This window comes from Melospiza melodia, chromosome 3 (genome assembly GCF_035770615.1).
Source record: "Melospiza melodia melodia isolate bMelMel2 chromosome 3, bMelMel2.pri, whole genome shotgun sequence".
NCBI classification, from domain to species: domain Eukaryota; kingdom Metazoa; phylum Chordata; class Aves; order Passeriformes; family Passerellidae; genus Melospiza; species Melospiza melodia.
This window is the reverse complement of record NC_086196.1, coordinates 105,321,043-105,344,652: the sequence shown is the minus strand read 5'-3', so window position 1 is coordinate 105,344,652 and position 23,610 is coordinate 105,321,043. Positions and strand designations below refer to the sequence as shown.

Genomic DNA, 23,610 nt, shown 5'->3' with positions numbered 1-23,610 from the left:
CTGACATCACCAGTGGCATTCAGGAATGCACCAGATCCTCTTCAGCACACATAATCCGACTCTATTCCAGGTGATGAAGCAGAGTTACCTTTTTGTGACAATGTTTTCCCATTAAAATCTCTCTTTTCTTTCACTATGCATTGCCTGATGCTAAGTGATCTTGCTAAATGCCTGGTCCAGACTTGTGACTGCACTGCTAATTTAAGTGCAGAGTCTGATACATAAGAGAACAGTACTACTGCAATCACTTTTACCTTTTACATTCTCCTTTTCAGCTGAGTCCTTTGCTTTCAAGTCTGTGACAGCAACTGAGTTCCAAAGCACTCCTCTTGTTGCCAAACACTGCACCACCAGCTACATTTGCTTCACATTAATGAAAGCAATTCTTTGTACCAGTGACTGGTCTATCATTAGTTCATAATTGTGATAATTAGCAATAACATCTCTGACCCACTCTTACCTTCAGCATGATGCCATGGTTTCAATCAGTGCAAAAGCTCTTGATGTAAGCACAGCTGTGCTCATGAGCAATTCCACAGGTGGGGAATAAAGCAGGATTGAGAACAGAGGAGACTCTTAAAACTCTGTGGTTTAGCAATCAATACAAATTCCATTTGATAAATTTCTTTACATACACCAGCCCCTGATCTTAGCCAATGATCCAAAAAGACTGTGATAGGACATCTAACCATAATACAGCCAAAGGTACTGGTGAAAAAAATAGCTACTGGGCCTAAAACTTCTCTGTCACCTACCTCAAAATGGATTTTTGAGACTCTTCATCTGACATCCCATGGAAGAGTCCCGCACACAATTTAGGACACGACAGCACAATATCTTAAGTGGGCAACAACTGATTTACTTGCATCATGTTTCAACAGGACAAGCACACCCTCCCCACTACATAACATGGTTAGGAAACCACAGGCAAGGGAAATGAGTTAGAATTAATAACAACTGATAGCACCTGCCCTACAGAGCTGCAGAAGTAACAGATAAGCAGCAAGAGAGTCTCTGAATTTTATTTTTTTTTTGTACGTGCTGCAAGTGCAGTGAAATCCACCATTTACAAAATTGCTGTATAAAAAAATAAACCACTGACAAAACATCAAATGTTATTTATTTACTTAAAATTTGTCTATGCACAAAAATAACCAAATAAGTAAACCTTCAATAAGAAATTTAGATTCATGACAGATCTTCTCATACAAGTTACCCTTGTTATTCTATCTCATTATTTTTACTTTACCTTCTTTCTGGTGTAAAATTTTAGACAGCCATTTACTGAAGTATCTTTGAAGGCCATAACTGGTATTACACACCTCATCCTGTCACATCTGCAGCAATATGTTTGCTAAACTGAAGTAGCAGCAATCAAAAACATTAATTCATAAACTATTCAGATCAAAAGCACTGATTACTGTTCAAGTCACAGACTAGAGTTTACATTTTAACAAGAAACATTTTTTTTCCAGTATAAAAATTCCTAACTTCAGGTGTATTTAGTTGCAAATGTCTTCTTCAAAGCTGTAATTCTTTACTAATATTACCTGTAAAACTAGCTAAAAACTCTTTAGCCCCTTTATTTTATAGTGACCAGGAAAAACAGGTCAAATTCAGAAGCACCATTGAGAGCCTTTGTGGTGCTTAGTGAATGGTGCACATCCAGTCCTGTCCCATGGATTCCTGTGCCACACTACCTCTGCTCCCAGTCCTTTCTGGCATTGGAAATGGTCCCACAGTTCATAATGTGCACATTTACAGAGCATGAGCACCTCAGAGCCTGTGAGAGAGTGCTGAAACCTAAGAGCATCTATCATGTGGTAAGAGCTGCATTTTTTGTGCATTTATGGGTCTGAAGCATAGCATCAGTGCAGCTACAAGTCATCTGAATGGGGGAAAAGAAATCATACATTGCAATATTTTAACTGCCTCTGGACACACAATTCTTCACATTCCACCAGCAGCATCTATAAAAGACAAAAGGAATGTCACACTTGGTTCAAGTGCTCTAGTTCAGTGTCCTGTCTTTGACTCTGGAGAGTAGCAGAGGCATCCAAAAAAAGCACATAATAGACTCAAATTTTAAAGAACTACTTCCTGCCTTTTGGCATCAGCACAAGGGTTTGCACCATTACCAACAAGGGCTGGGGGTTTTCCCTTTGTTTCTTCCATTCATTCATTCTCTCCCATGCTCAGATTTTCCCTTCCCTTCTGCCAGCCTCTGCACCCTCTCAGAGATTAGAGATAAGCAAAATGTCTCATTCCAGCAGACATGGGAGTAGCAGCAAAGGGGGAGGTGTTCCTTAGTGTAGCACTGCCCTTCCAATAAGATGATCCTGCTCTGAGGCAGCCTGGCTGCAGCTTCACCATGGAATTGCCCATCTTGCCCTACAAGGAACAGAAGCCAGCCAGGGAAAAGCTGCAGCTTTGAAAGACAAGGGCCCAAAGCTTCTCTTGGACCTTTATTTCTGGAAGAACTAACAAAAAGTTGATGTTGGGAGGAATGCAGATCTCATGGTAGGGTGGGCTACTGCCACATGCATGGCTTGTACCCACTTCTCTAAGCAGAGTTTAAACTGAGGGAACACAAAAACAACTCTGTGCTAGAAATGCATATGAGATAACACTTTTATTATTATGCACAATTTGTATCATTCACAGCTTACTGGTCTGTATTCCTAGAACAAAGTGGAGATGTACAGTAGCAAACTTAAATGACTTTGCATTGACAGTGAAAATAAATCAAATTTTAATGCTGCATCACACTCCTCATTGCATCTCAGTAGACGTAGCTACTATAGAATAAACAATAATAATTCTCATATATTGAGAGCTCCAGGATCTTTCCCTTATTGCATCTAGAGTGCATGTCTTTAAACTAAGTCCAAAAAACACAAAGCAACTAAAAAAATCAAGAGAAATATGCAGCTGAAACAGCCACAGGTTACAGACTTGCATAGATATTGGCTTTTTTTTCAACTCAAAAGTCTTTGAAAAGAGAACACAACAGTGTAATTTTATATTTCAACTCATACCTCAGCTTTTAAGAACTGGGGAAAAAATAACAGAACTAAAACTTATTTGATTATAATCAATAAGTAGTTCTTTACTAATTACTAAGTATTCTTTACCTTCTTGAATTACAAACAGATATAACACTTCAAACTTTAAAGCTATTAATTCATTGGAAAAATTAAATAATCAGAAAAAACAGCAAAGACAGCTGAGTAACTAACAGTGCAGTGGTTTAGTTTGAAAATTAAACAGATTAACACCACAAATTAACAACACAGATTTTGCATATTTTTCATCACAGATTTGTTGGTTTGGGGTTTGATTTTTTTTTAGTTTCGATTTTTTTTGTTTTGTTTTGTTTTTTTTTTTTCAATGGCACAACAATAGAAAGTCCAGTTGTTTCACACAAGGCTTATAAGGAATTAATGCCACAGCCTTTAAGGACATACTGAATTTTCACCACTCTGCATCTCCAGTGGCTTTTGCAAAAACATGATCTTTACCCTCAATGGACATCACTCCATCTTTTAAGTAGAACTTCCATTTGTTCTTAGTTCGATGTATCTGATAAAAAATAATAATCAAAATTAATGAAATCAAAAATATAAATTAGACCAGTCATTAAAAAAAAAAAACCAACAAGATTTAAGCACAGCCTGTTTTACACACCTGGTTTTTATTTTAAAATCTTTATGACCCAAAATATTCAATGGAATATTCAATGGAAGCATTATACTTCAATTGTTTATAAAGAACTCCCAGCCCCCTCAAGAGAGAAACCTCCTGAATCTTGTCCCACTCTCCTATCCCACAACTTCCCCCTAAAAAGTGTTACCCATGACAGCTCAACACCAGCAGGACAAGAGAACAGTAACAGGGCAATCCCAAAACACAGCACACCTTGCAAACCAGTGTAGCTTAACTAAAATGCAATGTTTTCTTTTCCACATAGCAATGCAGTGTTGCAGGCACAGAGGTGTTAGGAACAATCTAAAAGCACCAAAACTTGGCTTAAAAGCAAATACTGCTATTTAATTTTTTTTTAAAGTAATAAATAATTTGCATATTCTGTTTCTTTTTAAATGCCTGCAAAGAGATCCATACTCCAGAAAGTTTTGTTTAATACTAAAAGAAGGAATTTTAAATATCCCTGGAAAATTCCTTGAATTGTCAGCATCAGTTTTCAATTCCAGAAAGAAAAGAAACAGGACAGCAATTTTATCAACAACATTGTTTTAAAGGTAACAAGGAAACTTCAGACATAACTGGTTTTATCTACTTTCTTCTGGGCCTACATGTTTTATTAAATCTGTATTGCAAAGGGGAAAGCTACCAACATCTTCCCCCAGCTTCTGTAACTCTCACTTTCTAATAACATCTGATATTAAATTTCCTGTAAGGCATGCCCAGTGCTGACCTTCCTAGTAGTTTCTTTTAGATTTTCAGACAATTTTTCAGCTTATTTCAGACAAAACTTGCTATGGATAACAGTATGCACTACCTATGGCAACTGTAATGTCTGAGTTCTGAGGCTGCAACACTTGGTGTACCTTTCACTACAATACAGACACCAATAGCTTCATTTCAGAGACATTTTCTACACATATCCCTGTACCTTTTCAAAATAACTGGTCTCAGGAAAGGTCAATCTGTCACAGTTTTATGAAGACAATTTTCTTAGCACCTCTCCATTTCCTAAACCACAGACAATCATTAAGACGGGCCTAGTTAGACACACACAAAGTTGTCTCTAGGTACTTCTGAAATAATATTTTTTAAAAAGTCAAGGCACACTCTTAAACTACAGACACATTTTTCCATATCTGCTTTAAAACATGCCCTTTTTTTCTCTTTTAAATTACTGACATGTAAGCATCCAAAACCATGCAGTAGCTAAAAGGATTTGATTTGATCTTCAGGAGCTCAAAGTAAGGTTGAATTTTAAACATTAAAATGAAGGTGGACAATAAGGCACTTAACAACTACTTTGTTTCTCAGACACAACAAAATTCTGGTAGGAAAATCTCTCAGTGAGCACTACAAAGACAAGTAAGAAAAAAAAAAGAAAAGAAAGTACATACACCTCTCTTTCTGTTATCCTTTATAAAAGCCTTAATTCCCAGCTGAATATGCCTACATACATCCACAGAGATGTTGATCTTACTTAAAAGTTAAGGAAATAAACAAGCTTTTGCATCTTTACAAATCATCATTTTGCCAGACTTGTTGTTCCCTTTTCCTTTAATAGCCCATTACGATTATCCTCTTTTCAGAAAACAGTAGGAAAGCCTTCAAACTATTGTCAGCTAAACACATCATTTAAACACTCCATTACAGCATTAGAGTTCCTTCAAAAGGCACTGACAGGAGAGCAGAGATGGATTTGTGCAGGTATTATTTAGGATGATTAAAGAACAAAGATAAAAGTGTATTACTGTACCTTTTCATACTGACAAACGATCACATTGTCGGTGTCAAACAAGTCTGCAATGTCCTGCTCACTGACATCATCACCAGAGTTCAAGGGATCCTAGAGATTAAAATTCTGGTTTATACACTCTTTCAGAATAGCATTGAATGTACTTGGAATTAAACATTCCCAGAACAATAAACTTACCCCTGCAAAAATCAAGACCTGGAGGCTGTGAAGTCCACATTGCACCAACCTCATTTACAAGCACCAAACCTCATTTTACACCTTAGCATTCTCAAAACCCAAAACACCCTAAACAAAAACACAGGTCAAAAAAGCAAAACTGCTAAGTGATAAAGCAGTATTCAGTAACTGAGATACCGATCAAGTTGTATTTATGTAAAGTCCAAATGCTACAAATTGATGTTCTTGTGAACAAACCCATAGGATACAAAATTGCATATCTTTACCTAAAAGGAAAACCTAGGGCATTAAAAGAAACACAGGGGATTAAAGAGAGAACAAAGTTCTTGTATCACATTTTTCTGTGTCTAATTCCCTGTGGTCCTTTAGAAGGAAAGGAAACTTAGATTTGTATCCTGATCTTAACTAAACCTAATTCTTTAAATAATATCTTACTTAAGTCAAAAGCTCCATTCCACTGAGGCCAGGGGTCTACAATACAGCTTTAATTCTGATAGCTAAGTATTTTAATTCATCCAATAAACAAATTACTTTCTAACAGTTTTTTCATTTTTCCATACTTCTCATAATGAGCTTTCAAGTAATTTCTCTGCAGCACCTCCTATCTCCAGAGGTTTGTAACTTCGCTGTGCATGCCCTGCATCAAACTAACCAGGAACTGTTCTAGATCCAACAATTCAACAGTTGAGAGATCTAATATTGTTATGGGCTTCTAAAGGCTAAAAAGTAAATTACCTCCTCAACTATGTCTATCTGGAGGTCTTCATTGTCCCCATCACTGCCGCTGGACTCTATGTTTGAAGAACTGTCACATTCTTCATCATAGTCTTCCTCATCATCCAGAACTCTCAGATCCTCTGAATCAATAAAGCCAATGAACTCATTCTCTTCTTTATCTTTGGTATGGGGTATTTGTTCCTTGGAAGAAACGTCCCCGGTGCCATCGAGCTGACTTATGCCTTCAATGTCACCGCAGAGATCTTTCTCCAGCGGTAAATCAGACTCCGCCTGCTCCGCGGGTTCCGTGGGACAGCGGGGAAAGAGACCAGGGACAGCTTGTGAACCAACACCCCCGTGCTCAGCACAAAGCCTGAGAGTTTTGTATCAACAAGCCAGGGGCACTAATATGGGAGTTTCAGGTCCTACTGCTCGTAAAACCCGAGTATATTTGTAAACATTGCGTTGCATTTAACTTAAATGGAACCCAGGTCAAATATTCCTCAGCAACACAGAAAAAAATTTCTTACCCTTTTCTCTAAACACCCTTGTGTTACAGGGTTTGCAAGGGTTTTTCAGGGGTGAAGAGAGAGATAAGAATCTTGACTTTATTATTAGAAGGCTGGATTTATTATTTTATGATATAAGTTACATTAAGACTATACTACAAGGAATAGAGAGAGAAGTTTAGAAGCTGCTAAGCTAAGAATAGAAAAAAGAATGAATTAATAAAGGAGCTCTCCTTGATTCTGTCTCAGAGAGAGCTTGTCTTTGATTGGCTCTCAATTGTAAACATGGAACATGGGTTAATCACAGGTGCACTTGTTGCACTCTACAGCAGCAGATAACCATTGTTTACATTCTCTTTCTGGGGCTTCAGCTTCTTAGAAGAGGGAAAAACCCTAAAGAAAGGATTTTTCACAAAAGATGTTTGTGACAGCCTTGTATTCAAAAAACAGCAATCAAATGGACACTTAGAATTTCTATTGCAAAAAATAACCCTCCCAAAAAAACCAAAAAAGGAAGCTACTCCTCCACCCCCAAAAATAGCATTTTTCATTTTTGAAATGAAAGTCAAGAGGAACTGTTCTCTCTCCCTGAACTCATTCAAAATGCTTTGTTTAAATAAGATATAAAAAGCTGGGAGCAACAGTAAATATTTCAGTACTTCAAGTTGCTGTTCATAAAAGTGACAAAATTCCTAAACAGAGCATTCACAGGAGCATAAAAGGGCTTTAAGGTTTCAGCCATCTTCAGTTTCTCATTAAATCTTTATTGTAGCACTTAATTCCCATCCACGTACACTTTCTAGTTCAGGAAAGGAACACTTTGTTTTGACCTCCCATTCTCACTATAGACAGCCTTCATCATGCTGCCATCAGAGTTCAGATGAGCAACATTACACTTTCTATTTACAGACATTTGGCATTACTGTCATTAAATTTGCATTTAATAAATTTGTCTCAATCACATATGAGCACTACAACTCAAAGTCACCAAGCCAGCCTGAACTTCAAACATCTGCAAATCATTTCAGGCGCTAAAATTAGATGAGGTCAGGAAAGAGGCTTGTTAATTAAAATCACTCAAGTTTCCCACACAGCTCTAGCTGAGTTCTAGTTTATCCAGGACTTTTTCCCCAAGGAAATACATTTTCTTCAAGGAGATTTTCACTTATCAAATTTGACTTTTCATCCTGAATGCATTCTCAATACATCTTTAATGCTCTTCACACATTACAAGATAAAATTAATCCCAGCTGATCCTGCAAAAGCACTTTGCTCACAATTGACCAGTATCCATATGCAGATCATGCCAGAATGATATGGAAGTTCTCAAGGAGTCTTTCATGTCTGCTTAGTCACAAAAAAACCCCAAAAGTAATCAATAAGTCTAATACTGAAAAATGTAATGCATAGATAGAATGTATTTTTAAATTGATATTCTCATCAATCACAGTATTTTAGCAGTAGTTTTGACAAATTCTTAATGTAAAAACAAGCAGTCAGCAACTGCTATTCTAAACAAGCTTAAGACTGAACCATAAAATCAAAACAACTTTTGTTCTTCTCATTTAGAGGAGCTAGTTGTCACTTAGAAATGCGTTCAAACAACCCCCTCTAACAGATGTATTTCCATTAGCTGAGAAACAAAAGCCTTACCTTGTCAGAGGAAGCCATGCTGCCCTGACCCTTCAGAAATGCATTTCCATCCAAGCTTTCCCCTGCAATAATCAGGTCAATGATATCATCAGACACCTGCTGCTGCAGCAGCTCCGGATGTTCCATGTCCAGCTGCCCCTCCACATCCAGCAGGACGCTGCTCGAGCTGCTTGCCAAGGATTCATCAATAAAAAGTCCTTCAGAGCATTCTGGAGTAAACACAGCTGTGTGAAGGTTGTCATGCTGGAATTTTTCTGTGGATTCACTGCACTGATTCAACACTGCATTAATTTCATATTCCTGCAGACTCACAGAAGGCTGCTGGACCAAGGGAGCAGAGTTCTCCAGGTGATGTTTCTCCACATAGCTTGGTTTAAACAGCACAGCCTGCTGGAGAGCAGCCTCCTGGGGCTGCAGTGTTTCACCAGCTGCATGGGCAGCAGATGCACTCAGCTGTGTGACACTGGCCTGCAGAACTGAAGCTTGCCCAAGGGGATGAAACATCTGCTGCCCTGAAACAGGGTAGTGGAGAAGGCTTCCATCTCCTGAGGCCTGTGTAACCACAACAGGCACATTCACCTTGTAAAGCTGCCCTGCAGAGAGAAGAGTTCAAAACTGCTTCAGCAGGTGAAACTACAGGCTCATCCAGGCCACTGACATGCCCCCACTAAAAGTAAGAGCAAACACCAGGACAAACTATGAGAAAAAGGACATTTGCAAAGCAAAACTTTCCTCAAGCACAATTCCAGCCCTGGAAAAGCAGGCATTCAGAAGCTTTCTGAATCATGGCTTCCAGCCAGTCCATCATGTTTAACATCTCTTTTTGGGTCTGGCCTACGCAGTACCTGTGTCAGTAAGCTCAATAATTTAACTACATACTGGATTTTAAATAAATCAATAAATAAATAAATACCCTGGGTTTTAACTTTTCCATGTAATTTCAGAAAAGCAGGCATTCAGAAGCTTTCTGAATCATGGCTTCCAGCCAGTCCATCATGTTTAACACCTCTTTTTGGGTCTGGCCTACACAGTACCTGTGTCAGTAAGCTCAATAATTTAACTACATACTGGATTTTAAATAAATCAATAAATAAATAAATACCCTGGGTTTTAACTTTTCCATGTAATTTCAGAAATTAAGGAATATAAGATGAAACCTTAAACTAGTCCATAGCTACAGGGCAAGTTCATGCTTTAAGGACATTTAGGTATTCTCTCTAAACACCTTAAATTTTTTTAAAGAGAATATCTAATACCTAAAACTAATTTTAGTTTTTAAAAACACCAACCAACCCCTAATTTATGTATCTTTTCTTAAGAAAACCACTCCAAATACTGAATGCCTAAAGTTATTACTATCAGGGTCAGAATTGAGATGCCAAGTGTAGAAGACAAGTTCCAAATTTAATTTGACTTTTCCCCATACACACATGTTCACACAGACAGAGTTACTGGTACCAGTCTACAGGTCTCATAACATCAGGAATTATGCCTGAAACAGATAACTAGAGATGTCAGTTTTCATCAAAGAATGGCTGTTTGAGAGAAGAGTCAATGACTGAACTAAGCTTTCCAAAACATTCAAGCAGTTTTTGTACAAGCAGTGTTATCACCAAAAGAACAGGATCAAAAAGGTTAATGGATAGTTGAATTTTATTTGAATAAGAAATCAATTTTGCCTCTGAAGCACCACAGTGCTTTTAGCTTTTTGAAAGCACAGAAGATTGTCCCAGAGAGACAGGGAGCAGGAGATACCTGTGTCTGGGCTGACAAAGGAAAGCACTTGTTAAGAGTTGTAAAACTGACACACCAACTAATCATTGCAGTTACTTCCCCACACAGCCACTACAAAAACAAAGTACAAACAGGAGGGTAACTGCCTCTACCTTACACTTTAACTTCTCATCTGTTCCATCTGCTGTCCCTGGGACTGTCCTTGAACATCCCCAGGGCCCTGCAAGGTCTGACATGCCCCTGTTACCCTTACCTGGTGCTGGCTGCAGCATCACCCCAGCTGGCATCTGCAGAGGGTAAGCAACACACGGAGGGAGAGCAAGAGTCACACCCACTCGTGGGGGGCCCTGCAACACAAGAGCTGGGCTTAGGCAGGGCAGGGCACTGAGTGCCACTCCTGGAGTATCCATGGGAAACAGGAGGGAGGGCATCTTCACTGGAAAGCTGCATCATGCTTCTGAGATTTAGACAGATGAAGAGTATTCTGCACTGACAGACCAACAGCTTGCCCCAGGTGTTTCCTGATTTCCAGCTATCACACTCCCATTTTGTTACGGCAACTTTTTCCATAATCCCCTCAAGTACCCATGAAGAGTATTCTGCAATGACAGAGTTTATGCATTACTCCACACAGCACAGGTTTTTTGCCTAGGCCTATGAAGTCACTTCCTAGTCTCTCTTCCTCCTGGGAAGCAAAGAGTTGGATATACACCTCACTTTCAATCTAGCTCTTCTGAGGAAATCCAACTTTTCAATCAGGAAACGCACATATTGCACAAACATCTTCCCAATATTATATTTCAACTTGACAAGCTACTTAGCTTGAGGCTCAGGAGGCACTCAGTAAGTTCATCAAGCCCTGGCAATCAGTGGCTGCTCCCCAAAGAAATTTTGCTATGCCCAGAGTTCCAAACTTGTCAACTATAAAAACATTCATTTTCCTTCTGGATGATTTCTACACCTCACAGATAATGCTGCTCCCAGCTTCCCTAGAGGTAGTATTTCCCAGCCATGCACTATTTTAACAATCAGTAATAAATTTTTTCTTTTAAAAGTCTATATAGTTGTGCCATTTCAACTACACTTTCATCCTATGGGCTAAATACAGGCAGCTGTATCTTTCCAACATTTCTGGCTTCACTTTTTGCAGAACCAGCTGGTACAGCCCATCCTTTTTCACTGCTCCAACAGAAGCAGCAGTGTGACAACTCTCCCTCCTGAAGCCTATTAATAACTGGCAAACAATTTTAAAAATTTAGAAGTCCAACATAATGAAAATTACAGTAAGACATCACTACAGCCACATACCAGTTTTGCTGCTGTGAAATGCTGAAAACCTCGGCCAGCTTGGATGACATAAGAAGCTGTAAAAAAATAAAAAGTCACTTTACAAAAACATTAATTTCTTGGATACAGTTATCATTCAATAATTTACAACAAACATGGGTGAAACTAAAGAAATCTAACTTCAGTTCATCCTCATTAGTGAGCACAAGTATTGCCTTGTCAACTTGAGGAAAACATGCAAGAAGTTTTATCACAGCAGAGCAAATCCAATGATGCTAAAAGTAGGAACAGTAGGACAAGGTTTCCAACAGCACCCAATACTGAATTCCATGGGAGAAAAAAGGGCAAAGGGAAAACTTTCCTGAGCTTTTAGAAGCAAGCAATTTAGGTAGCCCTAACTACTTTGAAAATCTCTAGCCATGGGGCAATTCAAATCCCCTTTTTAGAAACAAATGGATTTACTCACACTGCTTGGCCATAGTATTGCCCTTTAAAAACTTAAGAGTAAGAAGGAAAGGCTCATTAAATATAAAACCTCCAGTAGCCTGCAAACACAAAAGTATATTTATTCCCTTTAGTCACATGGAACTAGTAAAACACCTGCCTCCAAAAATGGCTCATTCAGCTAGGAAGACTGTAAAAAAAAAAAAAAAAAAAAAAAAAAAAACAAACACAAGAAAGGAAGAAGAAGAAAGTGAAGAACCCCACTGATAAAGAATGCCTGCCCAAGCTTGAAATACACTACAACATGGATCTTCATTAAATCATCTCATATGGGGTTTGTCCTTCATGGGCAAAGATCCTAACAGCCTCTCGCTTTGGGATAAGTCTCAGCTGAGTTCCACACTCTACCACAACAATACCACAGTGCTCAGCTGGACTCTATTAAGAGGAATAGGTCCTGATGTCAGGGACTGTGTGAAAGTCAAGTACTCCTCTGCAACAGGAATGCTGCTTTTAGAAAAACTAACTGAAAGATGAACTGAAAAGCTCCCTCTCTTCTGTTTGAGCAAGGGATTACATTTTAACAAATTGAGAAGGAGATTAAGCCCCAACCTGACAGCAGAACTGCATGGCACAAACGAGCCATAAAACCCCTGCACATCAGGACACACATTAAAAGGGGAAGCAGGAGCTCAACTCTGCAGGTAAATTTGCAACTGAAGTGCTACAAGCACTTCAGACTTGGAGGGCTGCAGACAAGGAGGCTAAAACTCTCTGCATGTTTTGCCACTGGAAATGAGCAGCTGATCAAAAGCATGTAGAGAGAATCCTACTCATTTATTAAAGCTTAATTCATCATTTGCTGGTCAAATCCTGCTTTCAAAGAATTCCTGTTCCACATTAAACTAGATATATACACAAACCAAGATTATTTCAAGTCTTCCAAAAATATTCCTAAGTCAACGAGATATTCTTAAATTGCATGCACTGTGTCCAACAACACCTGACCTGCTGAAGTCTGCAAGAGGCTGTGAGTGCTGTGTGGCAGCTGCAGGCTGAACCGTGGAGAGCAGTGGCTGTGTTTGAAGAAGCCTTCTGTTGCTCTAGACTGTGTCACCTTTGTTTCCCAAAGCTGCAGCAAGATTATTAAGGTCAACAAACATCAGCTTTAAAAACAAACTGCATCAAAAAAGATAATCAGGTATTCCCAGCTTTTCCAAGAGTAAATTGACTGATTGTATCCAACAAACAGGGCAGCAAAAACGAACCAATTTCAACTCCCAGGAGCCCCCACACTTCTCACAGGGTGCTTGTAACTCTTAAGCCAGGGCAAAAGTTTGCATGTTTTGGAGAGCAAAGAAATTGACAGAAAAAGACAACACAAACACAACTGCTATTAATGCAAGGGGACCCAACAAACCTGCTTCAAGTCCTTCAGAACCTGCTCCTCTACACCCTCCTCTGCAAAGAGCTCCCGCACAGCTTCAATCACATCTTCGATGATGGACTGGTATAGCTCAGGCTACATTAGGGAAAAATAAATGTTTGCAAGTTAAGATGAGCATTAACTCATTTGAAAAGATAGCACAAAGTCTAACTTCACAAATTGCTGTTACAAACTGAACAGCATGAACAGATCAGTTTCAGAAACTGAATGACAAATGCAAAGGTCAGCAAGTCCACTCATTCTTTTAAATCTAACACCCTAAAAAAAGTACTGGATTTGAGCTTCAAATTATTGTTTAGGCTACCAGTAATTTGGTAAATGCTTAAGAAAATCCTAGAAACATTCAAAAGCCATTGCTGTGCTGCATTTTCAAACAAACTTGTCTAACCCCATTGTATCATACTGCAATCATTGCTCCTAATCTAAGGGCCAACTAATAACACAAATATTAAAAAATGAACCCTGCCAGTTCCATCAGGAGCAGAATGTGAAGAACCCACAAAAAGTAATTGAGACTTTTTATTTTTTTTTTGTGGAAACAGTTTGATGCTGCATAGTAACCTAACTGGAAATTTGAACACTACTTTTATCAATGCAGATAATTCCTCTTACATTACAATAGGACTCCAACAGAACATTTTATTCCTTCTTCTGCCCATGATATCAGTGATTAAATCCTAATCCTCCAGTCATTCCTGGACAGCAGATACGCATGAGCTTCAAGATTCCTACACTCCAATTCAAATGTAAGATAATGAGCCTTTATCAATTTAAAGCTTATTAATCTTGACTCTCATTACCACAGAATAGCCTACACAAGGTGAAAAATGAAGCAGAGATATTTTAGGAAACCTCACAAGATTCTGGATTAATAATATATTTTTTTTAAATATCAATATTTTACTTATCCAAAGTTGTTTTAAAGTGCAGATGACAAACAATTTCTTTTCAACGAAAAGAAGAGATTAAGAAGTAACATGTTACACTTTCTGGAAAATGCAACCAACACAACTACTTTAAAACAACCTTACTCAAGTGTAATTTCTTATCAGGGGTTATCAACCTCCAAGGAGTCCCCCAGGACATTTTCAGGATACTAGAAAGATGAAGAAGGGAAAAAAATTTTCCTCTTGTACCTCTACACTAAAAGCTGCTGATCAGCCCATATGTCAAATGCTCTGCCTTCACTGCTAATCCGGAAGAGAATCTAAATGTAAATCTTTCAACGGGCCTATTCCTCTCCCCAGGATTGCCAAGCTACAGTGAGTACAAATATTTATTGTGCTATATAAAAACGGCACACAGCAACTGTAAAATTCAACCACCACATGCTTGCAAATTAGAGAAAAATGGTTACAGCACAGCCACTATTGTACTCCAGCTGAATCCCTTTACATTCCTTCGCCAGAACCAGGCCATCCATAGCGGGCACTGTCCATCTCCGGTTCTACTCGTGTGCAGCGGGGTGGCAGGAGGGGCTCATCCACATCCCATTCCAGCAAAGCCTCCAAGGCTCCCTCTCCTGGGATTCCCGTCCTTGGAGGCAGCCCCAGGAAGGGAGAGGCAGCCCCAGGAAGGGAGAGGCAGCAGCGGGCAGACCCCGCCATGGCACAGAGGCCTCCGCCGCCCTCCCTGGCACCGCCGGGCCGCCAAAGCAGCAGGTGTCCCTCGCACCCCGCAGCTAGCCAGGGCCAACCCCTGCCACAACGCTTTTGCCCACAAACGGACATTTTCAACAGAAAAAGGTTTTAAAAGTTTAAAAAGAAAAAAGCTTTCGACGTCGCCCTTGGGCTTCCCGCGCCAGCAAACGGGCGGCGGCTCCCACCCAGGCTGGGGCCGGGAAGCGACTTGCTCATGCTCATCCCGTCTCCCGCAAGGAGGTGCGGCCAGACCCCTCTTGCTTAGCCTAACTGAGCCAAGCCTAGCCTAGCCCAGCCTAGGCACTCACCACGGGGCTGCCGTGAGCCATAGCAGCGGCAGCCGCCGCCTCAGCCCCCGCCCGCTTTTAAGGCGCCGTTGCCAGGAGGACGCGGCCGGCCCCGCCCGGGCCCTGCCCCAGCCCCAGCCCCAGCCCCAGCCCCAGCCCCGCCGGCCCTCGGGGCTCCTCTGCCCCTCACACCCCAAACCCCGCCGGCCTCAGGGCTCCTGCACCTCATACACCCCAAACCCCGCCAGCCTCAGGCTCCCGTCCCGCACACCCCAAACCCCGCCGGCCCTCCGGGCTCCTGTGCCCTGCACATACACCCCAAACCCCGCCGGCCCCCTGTTCGCACACACACCCCAAACCCCGCCGGCTCTGGGCCATGTGAAATACAAAGCTGTGTTTCGTGTCAGGTACATACAGGCAATGTATGTACCTGTCCCGACAATGGGACAGTTGCGAATTCTAATAATGACAGAGGAAAGTAAAGCATGGAAGAAGGCCTTTAAACCTATCTTTTGTTTGCAATTAACCATAGTTGATTTAGGAGCATTGGAATTAAAGTGTTAAGGATGTTGCTTTTTGCTTGTAGCTAATCCTTAAAGAGTTCTGCAATAATAACCTTTTGAAGTATAATTTTAGAATATTGCTTGTATCCTTGAAACTATAGCTTTGGAATATATATATAAAGGAAATATGCTTATCTCACTTCTTAATAAAGCAGAAAAAAACAGCTTGAGAAAGGAAGATGAACATCAGCTCAAGGATTTATAGTTTTGACCAAGGGAAGCTGGACATCACTGTTATGAGATTTATAGTCTTTGCAATTAAAAGGTGACCCACATCTGGGGAGCTGGACCCCACCAGATGGGATTGTCTTTCTTCTTTCGGAAACCGGACCACCACCATCTGGGGATACTCCTTTTGGGACATATCCTGAGAAAAATTAAATCACAATAGTGTATAGAATTGTGATGTAAAAAAAAATTGAAATAGAAACTGCTGAGAAAGCTGATGAGTACCCCTATAAATACTTGTAAGCCTCAACTATCAGTGTGCAGTTGGAGGGAAAATTTCCCCACTGTACCCAGCACTGTATTGCTCATACTTTACCATATTAATAAATTGATTGTTGCTTGAATATTGGCCTAGTCATCTTCTTATTCATAACAGGGACATCGTGCTAAAGGCAGACCCTAAAACTCAGGGCAAGCCGCCACTGTCTGGTCTGGGGTCCAAGGTGCAGCCTGGAGCATCACCCAGGATTTACCTGGGGTGGGAATGCACCCAGGAGAGCTGGCTGCAAACACGTGTCATTTTTGCTCTAATAAACCCTGAAGTCGTGATTACCTCCTAAACGGGGAGAGCTGAAGCTAAGCGTTGCAGTTAAGCAGGAGCAATCTGCTACAACTACTCAATTATTGCTTACATTTGCAGCAATCTGTTCATATGTTAATGCAGAGATCTACTAATTTAGCAGTTACTAATCTGGAAAAATGTTCATTAATCTCATATGTGCAGGGGAATATATACTTAGGTCTTTATGCACCTTCGGTCGGTGTTGCTCTGAGGCTTCTGAGAACCTAGAAATATAATCTATTTTTCCTTTCATTTTCCTTTGTTTTTCATTTTTTAGGTAGCTATGTCGTTGGAGTGCTGTTTGGCTTGGGAAAAGGAGACTCACCCATTAAGCTTTAATTTTTAAGGCTTACACATCCTGAAAAATGAAAATATTTTAATGAAAATACTGTCAGACCCTTAATTAAATAGCCAGACTAACACCTACAAAATAGAAGAAGCAACACCCTTAATAAGCTGTGTTTTCACAAGTGAGACAAACGCAATTTGCTATTGAAGTAATTTTTCTCTGCAAGGAAATATGTTTAATGACACTGCTTAAGTCTTGAATTAAACAGCAGTTGCATATTCAGCTGTTCTGTATGCCCTCCATCATTGTGAGGAAAAGGCAAGCCACGTTGCTTTGCTTACAGAATAACTTAAATAATAAACCATATTTTTTCCTAAAGCACAGTGCTCGTTTGAAACTGCCTGGGCCAGTGCATACCAAAAGTGTCCTTATTCTTCTCCTGACTTTTTTCCTGTCATGTCAGCAGAGATAGCAGGAAGGAGCTGCAGCCTTGAGGCTCTTGCTGGGCCCTGAAGGTCGCAGATGGGGATCCTGCAGCTGGCTGCCACCTCCTCATCAGGCAGCCAGACCTGGCCCAGAGCCATCACCCTGCCAGCATGCAGGGTTCACGTTCTAGAAGCCTGTTCAGGGCTTCTAGAAAGGTGCAAGTGCAGGGAGAGGATTCATAAATGAGCTCCCTGCTTCCTACCTCCCTCTGTTTATCTCAGGGTTTACAAAGTGCCTTAGAATCAGAGCAGTTTGTACACCTAACTTCCAAAAGAAGGAGAGCTGGGGAGTTTGGTACCAAAGGACTGCTCAGCTGTCTCAGATGGTGGTCAGGTGACTTTGCCTATGTCCACAGGAAAATTTGCAGACTAAAGCAGATTATCCTTACCTGAGGTGGACAGCATGCGTCTGTGTTTGCATTCCCACAAGGCACTGTGGGCATCCCCCATCTGTTCTAAATTATACCCTCTGGATTTTGAATAATGCACAGGGCCTGTCACCAGGTCATGTCAGCTCCCTTCATGCTGGGACAGCAGATAAACCTATTTATAGTACACAGATATCACAGGGGATAAAGTAGGAATGGGAATACAGCTGTCCAAGCTGCACAGGGAAGGATGGAGAGACCACTTCCTGCTAACCAAGACCCTTCTGTTTTCATCTGTGGCCTAGCAACACACCTTGTATAATTTATTTTACAAATTCCTAGGGAAGGTGTCTTTTCATCCAAGCTCGCTCAGCTGAACACCGTGAGAAAGTCTGGTATGCACAGAAAAAATGCAGTCATTTCTCAACAAGGGGAAAAATATAAAAATATCTGTGACTAGCATTACTCATACTGACTGGCTAGCTTTGATGTGGTGAGCTTAACCTACTGTCCATGTCCTGCCAACAGTGTTGTCATTTTCATGCTTAGAGAAGTTTTTAACATTTAATCCCACTTTTAAGAGAAGAAACTGAGGCACAGACCCACCAAACATCTTGCCCAAGCTCACAGATGGCACCCAAGAACAGCATTGGGGTTTCATCAGTCTTGGTTCAGCTTCCAGGCCAGCTCTCCCCATTGTAGTGTCTTTAAGAGCTCACCATAGTTTTAGAAAAGAAAATATTAACATGCTGTTCAAACCCTCCTGATTTTTCAGGGGTTTTGTCTACCTTTGGCATAGTGCTGCTTAAGGGCACCTCAAACATTCGTTTACTAGACAGGTTTTAATTTGTAATTATTTGTACTCCTTTTGGTACATGATGTCTAGAGAAGATTTATTTTTGGATGATAAGTCTTTATTAATCATTAAAAAAAAAAAGTTACCATTTTCAAATGTCTTCCCTTCTAAGAAACAGAGAATCCTCAGCACACTCAGATGCTTGGTCATGAATGCCCTCTCCTGTTTAAATCCAGCATTACTGCTGGAGAGGAACAGCCACACAACTGCAGGGCTGCACAATTCTTCCTCAAGGCATATTATACAAACACCATCTTGCCTTTTCTTTCCAAGTAAAGGCAATCATTCTCAGCAGGAACTGGCTGCAGAATCCAGGCAGTCCTCATGGAGATAACATGACATGAGCAGAGGTGTAATTTCATTTTAAAGATATCCTCTAATGTGTTCCCTTTGTTTTCAGCTGTTGACTCATAGATATATGGCACTCCAGCCTCATAATCAATTTTATTAACAGCATGATTTTGTTACAAGCTCCATCATTTCCCTCAGAGTTCCGAGACAGATAATACTGGGACCTGTGATTTCTTCCTTTTTCATTTATCATGTGTGACTCCTGTTTCTTCAAGAGCCTCTCTTTTTTTTTCTACCTGATTTAAGCCACTTTATCAGAACTACAGAAAGAGCTCTCCCTTAATTCAATGCAATGACAGATTTTCAGGACATTGGGTGGTTTATGAAGGGCTCTGACCTGTACAAAGGGCTACATAAAAATGGCAGTCTGATGGATTGAATATACTGAATAGTACTGTATATCTCAGCTCCTTAATAAGCCCAAAGACTTGTGTAGTATCAGTAAGCCTAACTAAGGATGAAACAAGCCTTTCCTCTCCCAAATACTCAGCCTGATACATATGCCTTATGTGGACAGAAAGCCTCACAGGGAAAGAGCAGCCACCTGGTGTGGGGAGGGGTCATTTCACTGGGCTTCTTCTTGTCACAATCCTGCTGGTGTCAGGCTCAGTGCTCAGCTCCTGTTCCCTCACCTCCTTTGCTATCTGCTTTTTTGGGTATGATGTGCAGATGTGTATTTTTTCCCAGAGAGATACCAACCTCCTTACCTGCATCCTAAAAAAGCCACAGTTCAGCTCCCTCCTCTTTTGTCCATTGTCTTTGCCTTCAAGTCTCTTTAAATCCTTTGCCTTTGCCATCTGGTTTTACCCTTCCTCACCTGTCTGTAATTGCCACTCATCTGCTCCTGGCTCCACTGGGGAGGGATTAGCTTCCAGGGGGTGCAGAACCACACAGAGGCAGGGTGCAATGGGAGAATAAATGCCCAGTAACATCATTTCTCCTTATTTGAATTGGCTGATGGAAGTTCATTGCTGAGCAGACGATTGCAGAAGTCCAGCAGTTCTAGTGTGAAGTTAAATAAGAGCAGAGCAGCATGTTTTGGTCAAGGCCAGTTTGCTCTGCCTAAGTTTGCATTTGGCAATTTCAAGAGGAATAAAGCTGAGTGACTGCATCAGGCCTTTGCAGCAGCAGTGGAATTTGCAGCACCAAGCAACCACTAAAATCACCCAGCAAGTGACTTTGAGAGACAGGCTGAAGCACAGCTAAGCAGTCAGGCTGTCCTTCTTACTGCCTCATTAATACCAATTTAACTCTGCTAAAGAACAACTCAGATGTATGCAGAGTAACCTTCATTGTCACACTGGCTGTGGGAAGCATTTATATGAAGACCCCAGTATTTGCTAAAGGTCATATTCCTGAGCTGCCTTTTCTGAGAAAACAAGGAGGGGTTCCTGCTGTCCTAATACACAACTGCGCACACCTTTCCATTTTTGGATTTTTTCTTTTCACCCCCAAGCTCCACTTTTGAGTAGGCCTACCCAGAGCAGATTTTCTGCACTCTCATTTTGACATTATAATCACATAATTAGCATCAAAGAGATTCAGTAATGGACTTACATGGGCTAAAACAGCCTTTTCCCATTTCTGTTCAGGCAGTGGTTGGTTCCCTCCATTTCAGATGGAGTCTCATCTAAATCCTGGTGTCATTACTTCCATTTAGACAGTGACATCTGCTCCATGCTATAGATGACACATGAAGGTCCCTTTCCAGATGGCAGTCCAAGAAGGTTACAGTGGTGGCTCACCTCTGGATACCACCAGGCTAATGCCTAAATTCTTGCTTTAAATCCTCCCTTCTTCACTGCTGGGTTTTGTTTGATATTTTCATTGCATTCCTTACAGCACTGACCTTGTCCTTTCCATGGCATGAGCAAGATTGTCCTGAGGACTGGTCACCAATGCCAAGAGCGGTGCAGGTGTGAAACAGGGATGCTCCAGGCCCGGTGAGTTCTGCTTGGTGCACAGTGGCAGGATGCACTGCATGAAAGCAGGGCCCCTCTTGGGAGTTCTGAATACTGAGAATTTTAGACTTTCTGTACAGACAGGCTCTGACTCCCAGGAGAGCACTGCATTTGACCTGAGGCTGTGGAGCAAGCTTCCAAAATTGATTGATAGCACTGGGATTATGGGTGTGTAGTTGGTTAGAAGCATGTAGTATCACAGGGTGGAAACTTAAAAGTTTGAGGTTTTAGAATATAGTAATACATATGAAGCAAGATGGAGGTTTAGGGCAGAGACAGGTTGTTCTTCTTTACCTTCTTCCTTCTTCTTCATGGGTTTGGGTGGTGTTTTGTAACTGGATAGAAAAATCCACAGTGAGGACTTTGAGTGATCAGTTATGGGGTTAAAAGTGAAAATAATTTAGGTGTCATTTCTTAATTGGATGGTTTAGCCTTAAAAGACCTTGTAAGAAGAGATTGTTAGCCATTTTGTGGCTTGCTAATGAAGGACTGCAGAACTCACTGGTGTGAGACTGTAACATTGATAAGAAATAATAAACACCTGAGTCTGAAGTGCCTTCAATCCCGAGCCCGACAGAGGTAGAAAAAAAAAGCCAAAAACCGGCAGGTCCCCTGCCTGGCCTGTCCCTGCCCTGCTCGGGTAGGAAACCCTCCCTGTGCCCCCCATCAGTCTCACAGGCACCTGCCGTGCCTGCAGCGGCTCTGCCCCTGCTCCTTCTCCAGCCGCTTCAGCTCTTCCTCCCCACCCCGGGAGACCATTCACTTCTTTACCCCACCCTGCCACCCACAGCCATTCCCAACTTTGTTCCCAATACCTTCCCTTGAAGGCGCTTCTCTGCATGGGTTCCCCCGCGCTTTCCTGTCTTTCAGTCCCTTTCCTTGGTAATTTTTCAACTTGACTTGGAGAGAGATCATTTCTCCTTAGAGACAGCGCTGTGCAAACACGCTCTGCTTGCTGCCCTCTCCTGCCGGCTCCCGGCTCGCTCCCTGATTCCTCTCTCTTACCCCCGCTGCTGGTCACTCCTCACGCATCTCCTCGACTCCCAGCACATCCATGCTTCCGACCTTTTCCCCTTGGGCTTTTATTGCTGGGAATGGAAGTGAAAGTTATTCTCAATTAAACCAAAAAGGCCGTCACAGGTGTGCAAAGTAATACTGGATTGTACCCACTCACAGCCAGAAATACCTAATCACCCTGGGATTTGGGATGGCAAAGCAGAATGTTGAGCCAGTGCTTTTCTTTTCTTTTTATTAGTGAGGCTTCAGCAGGGAGCAAGAGCACCACTTACAACATGTTATGCTTGTTATTGTAAAAAATTACTGGTTGTTTTTGCTAAGGAAAGAATAGTCTTATAAAATAGCACATACAAGGCATTGCAAATATTAGGAAGCTGTCCCAAAATAAATGTTTTCATGTTTTTACTTATATTCTAGCAATTTCCCATCTCATTTTTTTCATATCCCTGAATCATGTTGTTCGCTGATACTTTTAAACATTGCACAATGTTTAAGCTCTTTAAGGGCACCATACTTTTGCTGGATGCAAAGCACCTGCTTTCCATTTGCAGGTGCTCACTGAAGGATAGCACAGCACTGAAGTGAAAATGGATGTTAACTCAATTTCCCTGTGGTTCCCAGAATAGCTGATTGCTTTGCTACAGACACCGCAGCACAGGACAAATGGCATGGTTATTTTATTCTTTAAGCCCATTCTTTGAATGCTGCCTCATAAACCTCTTGCCTCATTCCCATATTTCCCCACAGAGGTCTCACTGTTTCCCTAGTAACAGAACAGACTTGGAAAATTTGTGGAAGTCTTAAACAGTTGTCACTACATTATATTCAAATACCCCAGAGAGACCAGAGGGAGCACTCAACAGGAAAAACCACGGCATTCTTTGGGTTAGTACTGCTAGGAAATAAGGCAGAAAAGGGTCTGCCATAAATCATTGTGAGAAGCCCCCAGAGTGCTGGATCCAGCTCTGGGAGCCCCAACAGAAGAGGGACACAGAGCTGCTGAAGTGAGTTCAGAGTGTGGCCACGGAGGTGCTCAGAGGGCTGGAGCAGCTCTCCTGTGAGGACAGGCTGGGAGAGCTGGGGCTGTTCTCCCTGCAGGAGAAAAAGGATCCAGGGAGACCTTACAGCACCTAAAGGGGGCTACAAAAAGCTGTGACAAGAGCAATTAGCGCTAGGACAAGGAAGAATCTTTTAAATTGAAAGAGGGCAGGTTTGGATTAGATGTAAGCAAGAAATTCTTTACTGGGAGGGTGGTGAGGCACTGGCACAGGTTGCCCAGAGAAGCTGTGGATGTCCCATCCCTGGAAGTGTTCATGGTTGGCTGGGACATTGCACAATGTGGTGTAGGGAAAATTGTCCCTATTCATGGCAGGGGGATTGGAACTGGATGATCTGCAAGGTCCCTTCCACCCCAAACCTTTCTATGATAAATGTAATCTAGTGCTTTATCTGCTGGTAGCTTTCTGCTACCAGCCTTATCTGAGTGATATTCCCCACTCACATACTAGAACTGCTCTTTCTTATGAGCTACAATACCTGATGATCAAGATCAACCAGTTAATTACAGTAATTGCAAA

At 41.4% G+C, this 23,610-nt stretch overlaps 1 protein-coding gene across 1 annotated transcript; it reads right to left on the bottom strand.

The window, feature by feature from the left end:
- Positions 1-3,471: 3,471 nt before the first annotated feature.
- GTF2A1L (general transcription factor IIA subunit 1 like) lies at positions 3,472-15,395 on the bottom strand. Its single transcript, XM_063152469.1, has 9 exons — positions 15,375-15,395; positions 13,400-13,501; positions 12,988-13,111; positions 11,557-11,612; positions 10,502-10,595; positions 8,513-9,107; positions 6,371-6,659; positions 5,459-5,548; positions 3,472-3,582 (listed from the first exon to the last, which is right to left on the bottom strand). Exons 1-9 carry the CDS (start codon positions 15,393-15,395, stop codon positions 3,475-3,477), a joined length of 1,479 nt encoding a protein of 492 aa, XP_063008539.1. The 3' UTR covers positions 3,472-3,474.
- Positions 15,396-23,610: the final 8,215 nt, after the last annotated feature.

Excerpts from the sequence above, each read along its gene's own strand:
- GTF2A1L (XM_063152469.1), bottom strand. The coding sequence starts at position 15,395 with ATGGCTCACGGCAGCCCCGTG. Across the intron at positions 13,502-15,374 it reads TGGCTCACGGCAGCCCCGTG|CCTGAGCTATACCAGTCCAT; the intron begins GTGAGTGCCTAG and ends TCCCTAATGTAG. Across the intron at positions 5,549-6,370 it reads AGATAGACATAGTTGAGGAG|GATCCCTTGAACTCTGGTGA; the intron begins GTAATTTACTTT and ends TTTAATCTCTAG.